This window comes from Mugil cephalus, chromosome 15, assembly GCF_022458985.1.
Source record: "Mugil cephalus isolate CIBA_MC_2020 chromosome 15, CIBA_Mcephalus_1.1, whole genome shotgun sequence".
Lineage (NCBI taxonomy): Eukaryota > Metazoa > Chordata > Actinopteri > Mugiliformes > Mugilidae > Mugil > Mugil cephalus.
This window is the reverse complement of record NC_061784.1, coordinates 15087474-15102336: the sequence shown is the minus strand read 5'-3', so window position 1 is coordinate 15102336 and position 14863 is coordinate 15087474. Positions and strand designations below refer to the sequence as shown.

Genomic DNA, 14863 nt, shown 5'->3' with positions numbered 1-14863 from the left:
CTGTCTTGACTCCCGCTGTTAACCATCAAACAAAACACAAATGGAATAATGTGATGCCGGTATAAGTTATTTATTCGTGTCTCTCTACTCACTACACTTTAGTTTCATTATTAAGCATCATCCTCCATTTCACTTACCACTGTCTTACATTTTCTTTCGTCTTTCACTCACAGTGAACTTCTTTTCACCGAGGTTCGGGTCTCGTCATCATACTCGGCTACATGACACATGACGTGTGATGGGACCGAGTTTGCAGAGTTGAGTCATTAAACTTTAAAGGAGGTCTCCTTCTGTCGTTAGCTTGGTTTACATGGAGCCAGATACTCTGATTACAATCAGTTCAGAAGCCCAAACCCAATGAAAATGCTCCATATTAACGCCTCACTCAGAATAAACAGGCCCAAACCCAATGAAATTTTGTTCGTTTTCATAAGCCTAGAATATTCCTTTTCCCAAACCGATTGAAAGTCGTGTAAATGGTGAATTGTAACAAAGTCGGGTTCTGAGCATGCTCTGACAGAGTAAATGCGCAGTGACGTTTCCTCAACTGGACATATTTGCATGCTTAGGCGGAAGAAAATATTGAATATTTAAAAAGGTCGACCAAAAATGAATTGAAGACGGGATAGACCGAAGCGTGGAACAAATTCCGCACCTCGAAGACTGGCTACCATAAGGGTAACACAGTAGCAAACATGGATATGACCCTACAAACCATCTGAATCAAGCTGCTGCTTTAATAATAAGTGTAAAAACAATAGCACCTACTATGCTGATTAGACGAGAGATCACTCGTGGGATATTTACATCGATCTGCGCATGTCACACGTCTGTAAAACAACTGTTCCATTGAAAAGCAGAGGTACATGTAAACATCCTCACCTCACATGTGAACAGTTGACCTGAGACCTTCAATCACAATGATTTCAATCAGGTAACCCGGCTATTGTCAAGTTAGCATGTGGCCACTGCTGTAGTTTAAAGTTTGTCAGGCCTTGAGGGCCCCCTACTGGTCTGGGGCCCCAAGCAACTACCTGTAATTGCTTGTACAGGACATTCACACAGGAGGAGACTGTGGTTTGTTTTTGAAGCAAATCAGATCAAACACTTTTTACTGAAATCACCCCCCCCCTTGGCATGAAATACTAGAAAAAATATAATAAAGAATAAAAATGCAGGATAGTTGCACAGCCGGTCGTCCACGAATCAGTGTGGTTTTGATTCTCAATGGAGCGAATGCCGAAGTGTCCTTGGATCTGATGCCGGCGCCCCTGACGAATTGGTAGATGTTTTCATTAAAGAGCCTGGACTCGCTCGAAAATTTCATAAATACAAGACCAGATCAAACCCAGTGCAGACGGTTCAATTCGGTTGTATTTATACAACGTCAATAACAATACAAATTACGTTTTGCACAATCCAGTCTGAAACCCCCAGAGCAAACATGAAGGTGGCAAGGAAAAACACTTTAACAGGAAGAAAACTTGAGCAGAAATGAGAGAGAAATTTGAGAGGAATGAGATAAACATCCGCCCAATGAGATAAACATCCACCCAATGAGATAAACATTCATCTGTCATACAAATACAAATCCAAGACACAGCAGTGGAAGCGCTGTACAGTAGTAGCACAGAATTTCATGACTAGTAACAGAGAAGAAATTAGAGGACAGGTAGTCGGCGACAGACTTGGTGCGTCGTCCCCCAGCTGCCTACATATTGCGGCATAACTAAGGGATGGTTCAGTGTAGCCCTAACTGTAAGCTTTATCTTAAAAGAAGAGAGGGTGCCTGCCTCCCGACAGACCCCAGCCGCTCTCATTCTCCACCCTGGGAACCTCAAACAGCGACAGCTGCAGTTGTCGGAATGTAGTTCAAATATTCCAGAAGGTATGAATTTCCTCCTGGAGGGAAACGTCTCATTCACTTATTGCCATTCTCCAAGAAATGTCTTTTTATTTATTTTTTTCCCTTCAGACGTAGTTAAGACTGAGAAAAATGTCTACCTGAAAACCCGCTGAGATTATTTTTTTTTTATACTTTCTTGTCATTTAACAAAATAAAAATTGTCAGTTCTTCTAAGCTGCAGATCTTCCTGACTCTGTCCTCATTTAAATCATCTGTCTGCGTGTGTGTGCGTGACTCGCCTCCCCTTCCGCCTGCGCTACGTCTTCATCGTTGTGCGGGGGCCCCACTGCGTCCCCCCTTCTCTTTACCAGAGGCCTATTAGGGATTTCCCTTTTTATTTATTGATTAATACATCATCGAGTCGAGCTTTACAAGCGAGAGACAACAGTGAGGTTCCCCCGGTTTCTGCATCCTTCATTCCAGCCGCCCGCTTAAGATTCAGGACTTGCCTCGCCTGTTAGACAATGATTGCTATTATCCTTTTTGCTTTTTTTTTTTCCTCGGTGGCACTGCTGGGAGAGAGTGGCTGCATTTTTATTGTGGCTTATGTGGAAGTTAAAGGGGGGAAAACAACACAAATCCCAGAGAGAATTGTCGAAATTACCAGGCTTAAAAATGGCAAATTGGGGCGTGGACGTATTTGCAGCTTAACCTACTTCACAGGTAGATAAAGGGATTTTTAACCTCTTTTAATAATAAAGCACCTTCCTCCTTTTTTTTTTCTTATCAAAGGCAAAGTGCTGCGAAACTGCTGGATGTTACATCAAAGCGTGAAGTATTCCCCCAACCTCCGAAATCAGCCTCACTACAAACAAGCGGGCAGAGAGAAAGGGATCAGTGTGGCTGCGGAGCGAGGGAGGAAGAGAGGAGAGAAAAGAAAGTCGAGCTTTGTAGGAGAAGCTTTGTGAGGCTTCTTTTTTTTCCTTTTTCCTCCCTCGCTGCCAGACCGCAGAACTTTAAAGTGGAGGAGAGGAATTTGCATTCTCTAAATCGTTGGCTCCCTTCCTCTCTGTCCTGGGCTCGCATGCCGACTGTCAGGCGCGTGCACGCTCACGCGCGCGCTCCTACGTAGTTTGGGTTTGCTGAAGCTGCGCGGCGTCCGATGAGAAGCCTGCGTCGTCGCTGCGCCTACAAATTAGGTGGAAGACATTTAAAGGAGCTTCAACTCTTTTGTCCGTAATGTGTGATCCAACCGTATGAATGATCAAGGACGGCACGCCGGGCTGATATCCAGCTGTCCAGGGTGTAGCCCGCCTCTCATCCAATAACGGGACCCTCCAGGGGACGAGCGGTCATGAATGAATGAATGAATGAATGAATGAATGAATGAACAGTCTGGCGGTGCATTTTTTTTTCAAGGACCTTCTTGAGGTCAGGAGGTCAAACAGAAGTGCAAAAAGTTCTTCTGTTCTTGCTCAGGAGAGGTAGCTGGTGCCCCGGAGCGAGGCAATAGTGCAGCTGATGATCCTCTGCGCTGAGCTGATGACCCTTTGTAGTGCTTTTTGATCAGCCGCTGAGCCGCCTGCGCCGCCACGCTGTGAGGCAATATGTTGGAAAGCTCTCTGCTGAGCTCCCCACCGCACAGGTCCTCCTTCTTCTTCTTCTTCTTCGGAGCTCCCAGGAAGCGCAGGCGCCGCTGTGCCTTTTTTCTTTTTCTTTTATAACAACAGCCGTGACTTTGGTCGACTAGGAGGGCCCGCCGGAGACGTGGATCACCAGAAACCTCAAGCTGTGAAACTCAGTGTTCCCAGATACAGCTGACGGTTTCTAGGCCAAAAGTTGTTCAAAAACCGACAAAACACAAACAAAATATAAAAATCAATACTTTGTTAAGCCAGATTGGTTACACCGGTGTTTTTTTTTCCTTTTTCATATATTAAAGATGCATTTTTAGGGGGTTTTGTTTCAAATCAGCTTTAGAAAGGAATGATCCTCCTTCATGATCTCACCCTGGAGTCAGTTTGTGGACTTGTCCCTTACTGAGATGAGATGGGTGTACATGCATGCGTGTAAAGACAGTACAGTAGTGGTATCAGCGCTTATCCCTGTGGTGAGCTGTGCTTCTAAAGTGATGTGGTAAAAATGTCCTCTCGGTTCACGGGTCTAGAAGCCATGACAAGAATTCAGCTTATTCATAAGTGAACTTCACAGAGACACCATTGTTTCTGTCCTCTGTCTCTGTAATCTGAGTCCCTGTTCCTTCTGTGAATGAAGGTGTCTCTTTGTGACTCTGGTTTGCTTCTCATTCCAGCATCTCAAAACATTTCTGTAATAATAGAAATAGCGGGAATCTTATTAAAATCCAAAGCAAACTGTAGCTCGAAATGAGCAAAGTTAAAACAACACTCCAGAGGTTCAAGAAAAACCAGATACCAAGAAAAACCAGATACTAAGGATTATATCTAATCCTGAGCAGTTGCATTTCAGTTGTACCCAATAAACTGCAGCCAAGCGTAATTTGGAAGGATAATGAAGCTTAAATTGCTTTTTCTCCCGCTGAATACTAGCAACTGTCACCCTCTGCGGCTTCGCTGGTGTATAATACCCACATTAAAAGCTTTTAGGTCCAGAACAAGAACGCGCAATGGCAATGTAAAAGATCTGCTCCTCAATGCAACATGAAACATGACGTGAAACTCCTCAAACATTTTGCTTAAGATGAAACAACTTGCAGAAAGGTCAAGACTCCAAGACTCCATAGCGATGAAACGATTCTATTACTTTATTAAAACAATGCATTTCAGCTTGTGGCCTACTTCAGGGCCAACCATAAACACACTGCAACATTCAAATGTATGAATTCAAAACAATGTCATTTTAAATGGAAACAACCAATCAAGTGCAAGCAAATACACATTTAAGCCAATGAGGAACCTGAAAATGGACTAAGTCATGTTCTTGTTTGGGCCTGTTTTGCTGCTTCTTGACCAGGACGACTTGTCATCACTGATGGACCAATGAATTCTGAATCATACCATCTATTTATTCGTTAATTTTCTAGCTGCTTGTCATCTGGAGGGCTGCAGGGGGGCTGGAGCCCATCCTAGATGTCACTGGGCGAGAAGCGGGATACACCCTGGACAGTCCATCTCTTGACTAACACAGAGACGCAGACAACCATTCGCACTCCTACGCACCTACGGCCAATTTAGAATCACCAATAGACCTAATGAGCATGTCTTTGGATGGATGGAGAATGGATGTAGAAAGTGCTGACTTCAACCTAGATACCAGTTTTTAAATTCTGCTGATAGGCCAAGTAAAACGAGACTTATTATGAATAATTAATGAATAATTCCCTGAATATTGCCAGTGAAGGTACCAGATCTGCTCGCCCTGAGTATCTGGTGCTTCCAAATGGTGTCTTATAATAGGTTGGACAACAGGAAGAAGCAGAAGAGAGGTGAACAGTTGTTATCGAGGCAGAGCAACTTATTGGTTTTGTTTTGTCCTTTTATTCTTTATATAAACTGATAAAACCTGTATTTTTATTTAATCTTTTGTAAGGATAAAACTTCTTAAATCTTTTTCCCGCCTACTATACAAATGAATGGACTGATTATTTTGACATTTTATAACTTTATTTTTTATGAAAAAATGTGCTGTCATCAATTTTTTTGTGTTTTTTGAAAATTAAAAAAATATAAATAAAAGACTTTATCGAGCTTCCAAACATATTGTGAAAAATAAATTAAACTGATCTTGCAGTCTGAGCCAAATGAAGCCAAATGGAGCCGAACAAACATGCTGGACATATAGATGATGTCACCTGGTAGCTACACAGTCATGTTAGTGAGCAGGCAGAGATCACTAGTCAGCTTCAAATACTTGAAAAACATGACACTCTTTGCTATTGGTGTATAAATGCATCCTGTCAACCAATCAGGAAATGATGTGACAATAGTTGCTAAGGAAAAGGGTAAAGTTGTACGACTGACGCTATTTTCAGTCTATGGAGTCTTGACTGCAGTCAAAGAGAAAGAAGCCAGAGATTTGGGACTTTTAGATATTATTACTTATTGTTACACCTGATAGTTTTGTAAATGCTTGTAAATAGTTGTACAAAAATGTGTAATGCACTTCCTGCATTTAATGGAAATACTTCTAAATAGATCTGTTGTTTGCTAAATCAGTTCATAGGTTTTTGAAATGGACACTTTAGATTTGCATTCTAAGTTATAAAAATGGTTCATTAAACAGGTTTGTGGTTTTCACAGTGAAAAATGTAACTTTTTCCCACTTGGATTATATGGTTTATGTGTGGTTTTAGGTCCAATGTGTTAATGCAGTTTTTCAAAATGAAAAAATAATTGTAAAATGACACAGGTGAGGTTGTGCTGAAAATAATGACACCAAACAAGGCAGTGTAAACCATTTTGTAAAAAGTAAACGTAGTTAAAACCAGAAACCAGATCATGAGCCAAATCAGCAATTAGCAAAATTATTTATGTCCACAGATTCTCAATTTCCCACTTTGTCTAAGAAAAGCAGAAATCTTTTCTGATTTTCTGGTCTCTTTTATTCGTAGCACTACAATCCACTACAATATTGCCCACTGGTGATAATAAAATACAGAATGACACAAAATTCCATTAAATAAAATATAACGGTAAAAATATAATAAAATAAAAAGTGTTTTTCTCTGAGTTGTGACTGACACACACACAAAAATCCAAACACGACAGCGTGTATTTACTCTAAAAACACTAGAGGGGAGTGGTCGCCATGACAACACAACACTGTCAGCCAAGTCCCGCCTTCTTAAATTTCAAACCCACATGTGCCTCTGGTTCTAAATCTGGCAGGAAGGCAGGGCTGTAACTCAAAGACAGAGGGCTGGAGCAACAAGACTCTCCACAGTAGAGCAGCAGCACTTAGAAAAAAAAAAGGAAAAAGGGAGTAAGGAGGGAGACAGCCGGGTCACAGGAGTCCACCAAGCGTCCAGGAAACAGCTCGTAGCACAGGGGGCTCGGCCAAAAGAGGCGGCGAGCACTTTGTTATTGGAAAAGCTGACAAGCGAGTAAGGCAGCAGCGGGCAGGGAGGAGAAAGACAGAGAGAGGTGGCTGCCTGACTTTGAGTTTGGTCACTGAAGGCCTCATGCAGCTTCTTAGCGGCAACTTAATTCAGCTTTTGTCTGCCTGACCCGCCACCTCGACTTTTAGCGGAGCTCACCAGGAGCCCAGGAGGCAGGGAGAGAGAGGAAGTAAAGTCAAACGAAGGGGGGAAAAAAACAAAGAAAGAAAAGGAAACATGGTAAGTTTGGTTTAAATGCATTGTCTGGGCTGCTCAGTGACTTTGACTGGGGTGGTGGGCGGGGAGGGGGTGGGACGAGCTTTTTGCCTGCTGCACGCTTGTACCCACTTCATGAAGTGGATCACGCTGGAGTTGCTTGTTTCTCTTGGTGCTCACCAAAACCAAGAAGAAAGACAAAAGAAAAACATTACAATCACTTAGCAAATGCAGAGCCTCTGGAGACTGCAGCTGGTAAATTCATTTATTCCTCGCAAACCGGTGGGTCGGATTTAAGGAGAAGGCATGGGACTTGAAAGGTGTGTGATTTTCCCCCGGATCTTAGTCTCAATCTGTGTGTTTGGAGAGAAAGGGAGAAGAACGGTGGCTGGGTGGGCTAACCGGCCCACTCTCCCGTATCAGTGCTGGCAACACATTTGGCTTCAATTACCTTGTCCCTCTGGGGAGGGAGCTGCTATAAATAAGTAACAAGAAGCTGAGTGTGGACAGACTGCAGCCTACTGTCGGGGTTTGACTGTAGAGGAGGGAGGAGGAGGGGGCACATGCCTCAACACTGACTCTGGTTCTGCTCTGGTTGGGAGGGATCAGTGAGGGGCTCAGTTGCGGTGAAGGGGTGTGTGTGTGTGTGTGTGTTGTTGTGGACCAGAATGTGTTTGTGTTGTTGTTTAGCTCTAGTGTGTGTGTGTGTGTCTGTGTGTGGGGCTCACTCGGTGAGATTCATTTCTTGTTTTAAATCAGTTGGTTCGGGTCCAAGTCGTGTCTCTAGACTGTCAAAGCAAACCTTGAGTCCAAGTTATGGCTGTCTACTGTTGGAAAGTTTTTGGCACCACACACACACACACACACACACACACACACACACACACACACACACACACACACACACATTTCATATTTAGAATAAACAGGATTTTCCACAGAAGTCATTTCTAAAAAAGACCAACATCTCAAATGTAGACCTGGTCTGAAAAGACTATGGATGTCCACAATCAAGGTTTTTTGCTCCCCGATTCGATACCAATGTTTTAACATTCAGCATCGTCTGATCCAAACCTCACTCTGATCATAAAAAGTTCCCCGCCTGGAGATTCCTAGAGGCTCTCTTTCTCTTCCGTGTATTCTCCTAGATTCTTATATGGATTCTCTGGATTCTCTAGTATTTCTGTCAAAGTTAATGTTGTGCGGAGAGGGACGCTCGTACTTTGGCTCCAGAAAACTTGCGTTCTCCACCCCAGAAATGTTCTGGTCACCCAGCGCCATGAACTCCCTAACCCTCTCTGGATATTTCTCTCCTTGACGCTGTCTCTAAGAGAGTTTTATCTTCTTTTCAAGGCAGGGTTTAGTGTTTGCCCTTGCCAGGGTGGACTTTCCGTATTTTGTTTTTGGTGGCGGATCACGGTGGTAGCATTAAATGACGATCTCCTCCCACCACCTCAGCAAACATCCCCTTTCCAGACTAATGTTCGTCCACACACGCCATTAAAAACAAAGGTTTGGCAGAAGCCAGATACTGATCTGCACATTTTCAGAAATGCCTGCATTGGCCCTGATAGCGACTGGGACATCCCTGACATGGAAGCAACTTTACACAAATATTCGCTCGGCCCTTTTTAGACACTTTTCTCTACACATGTTCAGTCAGGTCTGAATTAATCCCAAGAACAAGTCAGGCACGAAACTGTTGTTTTCTTTTAACAAGGAATATGATTAAATACTGCCTGGATTCACAAGGTGTCACATTTTGTGATTTATGTCAGATTGCTGCCATTGTTCTGAGCTTGTGGAGGAGGTCAACTATTGTTATGCTCCATTGTTGGTAAATGTGTGTGTATATATATATATATATATATATATATATATATATATATATTTATAGAATTTTGAACAATTTTGCATTAAAGTGGCTCAAACCACTGATACTGGACTTGGACTTCCATTATCTTTTTAAATAGGGAAAGAGCTAGCTAGCTACCTCCAAGGACTAGCAACCAGCGGTATGAATTTACAAGTGATTCCAGCAGTGATCAGTAATCGCTGTCCTTCCATGCGATTCGTAGTTTTACCGAACTTAACTTTATTTCGTCAAAATATGTATGACTGTTCATGAGCGAACCTGCGGGGTGGATATCCTCTGAATGCTTTGATTTGATCTTTAAAGCACCTCCCTGCCTCTACAGTTTAAAAACACGGCTCACAGTTCATTTACTTTTTTTTAAAACAAAATTAAACTTAGGAGAACTTGTTTACGGCGACTTTCCAAACTCCAAATTGCTGCCTCAGGATTTGCAAAGAACTCATTATGCCAATTTTATTTGACGAGTTTATGCTGCAGCCAGAACTCTGTTCATTGCTTGGATGAAAGTATCTATATTAAAAAAAAAAAGATGTATTGGGTGTCATAATTATCAGTTCAAACTGAGCTGGACGTCTCTGGTTTTCTGGTTTGCCATTGGTAAGTGTTTGTGAGGCGTGGTCATTCAAACAAATTTTGGAACCTTTCAGGCTATTCTCCTGTTTTAGTGCTGGCATAGAAATATATAGGTGCTCCAAAACATAACATTTTCATGCAACAGCATTACTTGATGGATTAGACTTAAGTGAACTGAGTTGTGAAGTTAGTGTCTTCAGGAGTCATCTGAAATGAGAGAGGTACTCTGACAAGCTGTCAGTTTTGCTCACTCCATCCTGGCCACTGACATGTCTCTTCTGAAGGCGTCCAGCCAAATCCAGACCCTGTAGTAGAGCATTGCTTCCTCTAGCTCTGCTGTCAAAGTGCTGTGCTTTTAATTGGTTGTATCTCAACTGGGGCGCCAAGAAGGTTCTGGGTTCGAGCCTTTTTTCTCCAGCTTGCTCCCGCAGTCCAAAAACATGCTTGTCAGGTTGGTTGATTCGAAACTGGATGTGAGTGTGAATGGTTGCTTGTCTTTCTGTTTAAGCTCTGTGATTGGCTGTCAATCACAGCAGGGATGGTAGCCCCACAACTCTTTAGATGCTAAGCAGTAACAGACATGAATTATACCCTCAATCCACCATTCAGATAGTTTTTTTATTTGAACATGGATATCTTTCTTGACTTCTCCTTTAAACCCACTAATTTGGGGACAACAATAGTCACATTTTAGGCAAAAAAGACAGGTGGTTTGAAAGTCAAATGGGAAAACTGTTCTCTGAATCTGCTGGCTGTTAAAGGGTTTTTAGCATATCATTCATTAGTAAGGAGGCAAAATCAAAATAGTTTTCTCCAGTCACAGTTAAGTCATTGCATTTCTTAGACCATAGGTCTTCAACATGGGGTACGCGACCCTTAGGGGCTCTGTGAGTTGTGGGTGAGTTGCTAAATCTTTGATTGGTTTCGATTTTTCTAAAATATGTTTTCTTCTTTTTTTGAATCCAACATATTTTAGTCCAGCCTTTCACTCATTCAGCGCACCGTTTCACACAGAGCTCCACACTAGACCTGTCAATCTAAGCTTCCTGTGCACAGTAGGCCCCGCCCCTGTCACTGCTGAGCCAATCACAGGGTTGCTCGTTACACGCTGACTCTGTCAGGTTCCCCGCAATTGGCCGAGAGCCTATTCAGTCCTCACGTGAAATCCAAAAGCATGCTGCAGTATTATATACAGATACATGTATGTTTATGTTTACGCAGTTGCACAGTCACCCTACTGTTGTACGTTTGAAATTTTAAAATTTTAAACAATTAATATCTGATCCTGTGTATTGTTTAAATTGCCTAATGCTGAATGCAAAATGATGATAATATTGTATATTTATGAAAAACACTAGACTACACTAATATAGCGTATAGTAGGTAGGGGGTCGCTACTTCATCTCTCCATTAGTTTGAGGTCCTTGGCCCCTGTCCTAGACATGTGATCTCATGTCTGCTTCACACGGGCAACACCCACAGATGTTCCCGTTCAAACAGCAAGTCTCCAACTGATCTTTTAGAACTGAAGAACCTATTTGGATGAAACGTCTTCAAGAAACTCTAGCAGCCCAGTTGCCCTTGTTTTTTTTTTTTTGGAAAGAGGACTTGAAAAGCTTTCTTTTTAACGCTTTTTAATTGCAAAGAAAGAAAGAAAGAAGGGCAGCTGTCTCCTTCTTTCAACATTGATTACATTTGTCTGAAGTATCCTCCTCCGCCAGGAAACTCAGAGTCCCGCTGCAACTCTGACATGTAAAACAGCTCGTTGCTCCAGGACACACAACAGCTGTTGATCCACACACACAGTTATATTAGGAACAGTGTCAGGGCTCCAAATATTCCCCCGTGTCCTGCCCCCACCTCCGACTCTCTGTCCCCGCTTCTTCATGAGCTTTTTTACTGTCTGCCTGCAAGCCTCCAGCTGTCCACCCCGACCAGAGACAGATAGGAGTCCAGACGTTCAAGCCAAACACATTTATGATTTTGAAAGGGAACCCTGCGCGAGTGAAACCTTAAATATTCACAATCATGCATTCTGAAAAAGAGAAGGTTTCCAAAATGCCAAAATAAAAACTAATGACATCCCCATCAGTTGCACTCAACGTACTAAACTAAGATGCTGTAGGTTTAACATAAGTTAAATTTAGAGCGGTGATTCTGTGTCACCCTGGCAGAGTTTCCTCCCACTGAGTTACAGAAGCCAGCAGAGTCTGAGGGTTGTCTGCTGCTTGCTGCGAGCGTCTGGAGGCTTTATCTCTTCCGCAACACATCTCTGCAGCAGCGGCGGTTTCGAGACATTAGAGCTTCAGAAAAAAATCAGCCTCGTTCTGATCCCATCAGCAGGTGGGAGGCAGAGGCCGGTGGGTTATTAGCGCCACTGTAAAACTTTCTCGGGGAAACTTGCCGTGAAAATACACGATGATGCCTTTGAGAGGGCCAGAGAAGCAGTTACCCAGACTCAAACGAAGTCAAAGAAGACGGGAGCTTAGAGAAGAGGGACAGGAACAAAGGCAAGCATGGGAGGAGACAGCAGTATGTGGGGGACGGAGTAATAATCAAGGAATGAATCCTCGCAATTTCAGGGTCCGAGGTAGAACTAAACAAAAACAGAAGCGATCAAAAAAGGTGAAACTTTTAATGAGGGCGGTTTTCCAGACCCCTGCAGGGCGCGTCAGAAAAGAATGCGTTTTTCGGAAGCATATACCAAAAAAATACTTAATATTGTATGTGTGAGGAAGTCGCTGTGGAGTGTATTTGGGGGCTGGAGCCTTATACATAGAGACAGACAAACATTCGCACGCAGACACAGCGAGAACCTGCAAACTCCACCCAAACTCCACCATCGATCAGAACCCAGAACCTTCAGCGCTGCCACATCTTCATTACATTCTATGTATTCAGCAGCTGTCAGCAGGCCTTGTGGATTCAAATTTCTCGCACCATTAATGATCAGACTTTTTCGCTGCACCGAGAGTGACAGAACACAGTTAAAAATGTTTCCGCCCGTCGTGGCTCCTGTTTCCCCGCGTCTTTCTGCTAAGTCGAGCCAATGACTGGCTGCTCGGACACACGGGGAATCTTCTCGTTTTGCTCTCGGCAAGAAAGAGAATACGCCAAACCATCAGCCTTTAAGCGTGATCAGCGTCTCCCTGTCTTACGTAGCGCGCGCGCGCGAGTCTCGAAGTGTTTTTGATCTCCTTTCACCGGTGCAGCTCTACTTTCGTTGAACAGGTACGTTGACGTGCCGGCGAAGAAGCACATTGCGGTTGATGCGAACGGCACGGCAATGAAGACGCCGTGGAACCACTCCTGATCTGACACAGCAGCAGCTTTTTTCTTTTCTTTTTTTGTTATGCATCATTTTCCACTCTCCTCCCTCTGCCCGTTAAATACGTTCGAATGCCTTTAAAGCTCACGTGTTCTGCTTTTCACATTACTGCTCCAAACCACATTTGAGGAAACCAGAGAGGCCTTTTTTTCTGGGGATTCATTTTCTAGATAAAGTCTTCCTTCATGCAGTGTTTCTGTTATTGTCTCCTCCCTCCTGCAGACAGATGGATTGATAGAGCTGCGGGTGGGGGGTGGGGAGGGTGTGTGTGTGTGTGTGTGTGTGTGTGTGTGTGTGTGGGTGGGTGGGGGGGGGGGGGGTACGGGTGAGAGGAAAATGAGAGGCAAATGAGTCTGAGAAGTGGATGCGAGGAGCCGGGCGAGAGAGGAGAGAAGGGGTTTTTGGTGAGTGAGTGATAATTTGAGGATTAGAGTTTGGAGCAGGGATCGAACTGAGCCGAGCCAAACGCTTCCCACAAACGCTGGCGGGCCGCTGTGAAGTAATTTCCATGGAAATTATGACCCCGCCCCCGTTATTTGTGTCTGCCTCTCTGCGGGGTAGATAGCACTTAAAACCCTCCAAAGCGGAGTGGTTTGAGCCAGACCGAGGCGGAAAGGGAAGTTGAAATTGTATTCACAGAGATGCTGCTGGATTTAAGTGGAGGTCCCTCCATTACAGATCTCTTATTATTTATTTTGTGTCCCAGTGCGATCGGCCTTCGGGCAGGTCAATTGCGAGGAAATGTTCTTATTTACTTCCTGCGGCGGCCATCTTTGCACATCGCCGGATCCTTCAGGCGAACTGAGAAATAAGAATTAGAGTTTGCTGGTCAATCAGCGCTCCTGATTTAAAACGAACCAAAACAGGAACGAAGCTGTTTTTCTCACCTCGGTTCAGACTTCGACCCGTCACTCAAGCGCCGAGTGCTTCTCGCGATTCACGCGAACGCTTTGTTTTCAAAAACAGCTTTTTTTTTTCTTTCTTTCTTTCCTCTTTATTAGCCAGCTGATTTCGCTCGGTGTGAGCTCTGTGATTGCGACCGCAAATTTCAAACCTCGAAATCATGTTTTCTTTTCTTTTTTCTTTTTTTTTTTTTACAAAGCAAAATACTTCTAAAAGTTGACCCATCAGCCTTTTCAGTTCTCGAAATTGATGGCTAAGATTTAATGACTGATGCAATCAGTTCCTCGCGTTTTCACCCTCGTACCGACAGCGCTGGATCCGATCGGTCGGGCCGCTGAAAAAATGCGACCAGGTCGCTCGCTGATGAATGAGCGCTTGATGGAAATGGGCTTGTTATGTGCCGCTTTCAATCTGCCAGTTGACGGTGTGTGAACGCGCAGTCAAGGCCAAGGTGGAGCAGCTCTATATATATTAATCAGCCCATTTTGTTCAGTATTGGGAGATTTTGGAATCACTGCAAAGAAAAACTATCTGGAAAGTTGGTCTGGATCAGGGATAAAGTCTAGATAGGTAGATGGACACTGTAAGTGCTTATTTTTTGTCTACACCAGACTGTGTCAGGAGAGAGAAACTTACTTAATGATTTGCTTTACTCAAACCAAACAGCCAGTTTTTGACCTAAACATCTCACCTGTAAACACTCTCTGTTTCTCTTTAAAAATTCCAGTTTGAACAACTTCCTGCCATCTCCCTCTACGGTCCAGTCTTCCTTCCTGTCAACTGAAAATAGCCCTTTTCCCCTCTGGCTGTTTGTGTTCATATCTCACTGTGTGTCTTGTAAATGATTAAGAATCTGTACAGTTTCTTAGAGAACTGTGAAACTCTGCGGTGTTCGGAGACATGTTGCAGGAGCAGCAAAAAGTAGCTCCGATATTTGGGGCTCGTTTTGTGGCCGCTGAGCAGATGTTAAGCGTCAAGATGGAAACATCCTGTCCATGGCCAAACAAAGTGCTTAAGTGTGATCTCAAACTTGTTCACTTTCACTTT

General features: G+C 43.5%; 1 protein-coding gene across 2 annotated transcripts in view; it reads left to right on the top strand.

Annotated features, from left to right (window-relative positions):
* sgcd (sarcoglycan, delta (dystrophin-associated glycoprotein)) overlaps positions 1 to 14863 on the top strand; it is a 284776-nt gene that overhangs the window by 144701 nt on the left and 125212 nt on the right. The window contains exon 1 of one of the 2 annotated variants that reach the window (XM_047606765.1): positions 6724 to 7160. The exons of the other annotated variant lie outside the window; for it this stretch is intronic. Coding sequence (XP_047462721.1) covers positions 7158 to 7160 — 3 coding nt within the window. The 5' untranslated portion in view covers positions 6724 to 7157. Of the gene's footprint in view, positions 1 to 6723; positions 7161 to 14863 lie in introns of those variants that run through there. 2 annotated transcript variants of the gene reach the window in all.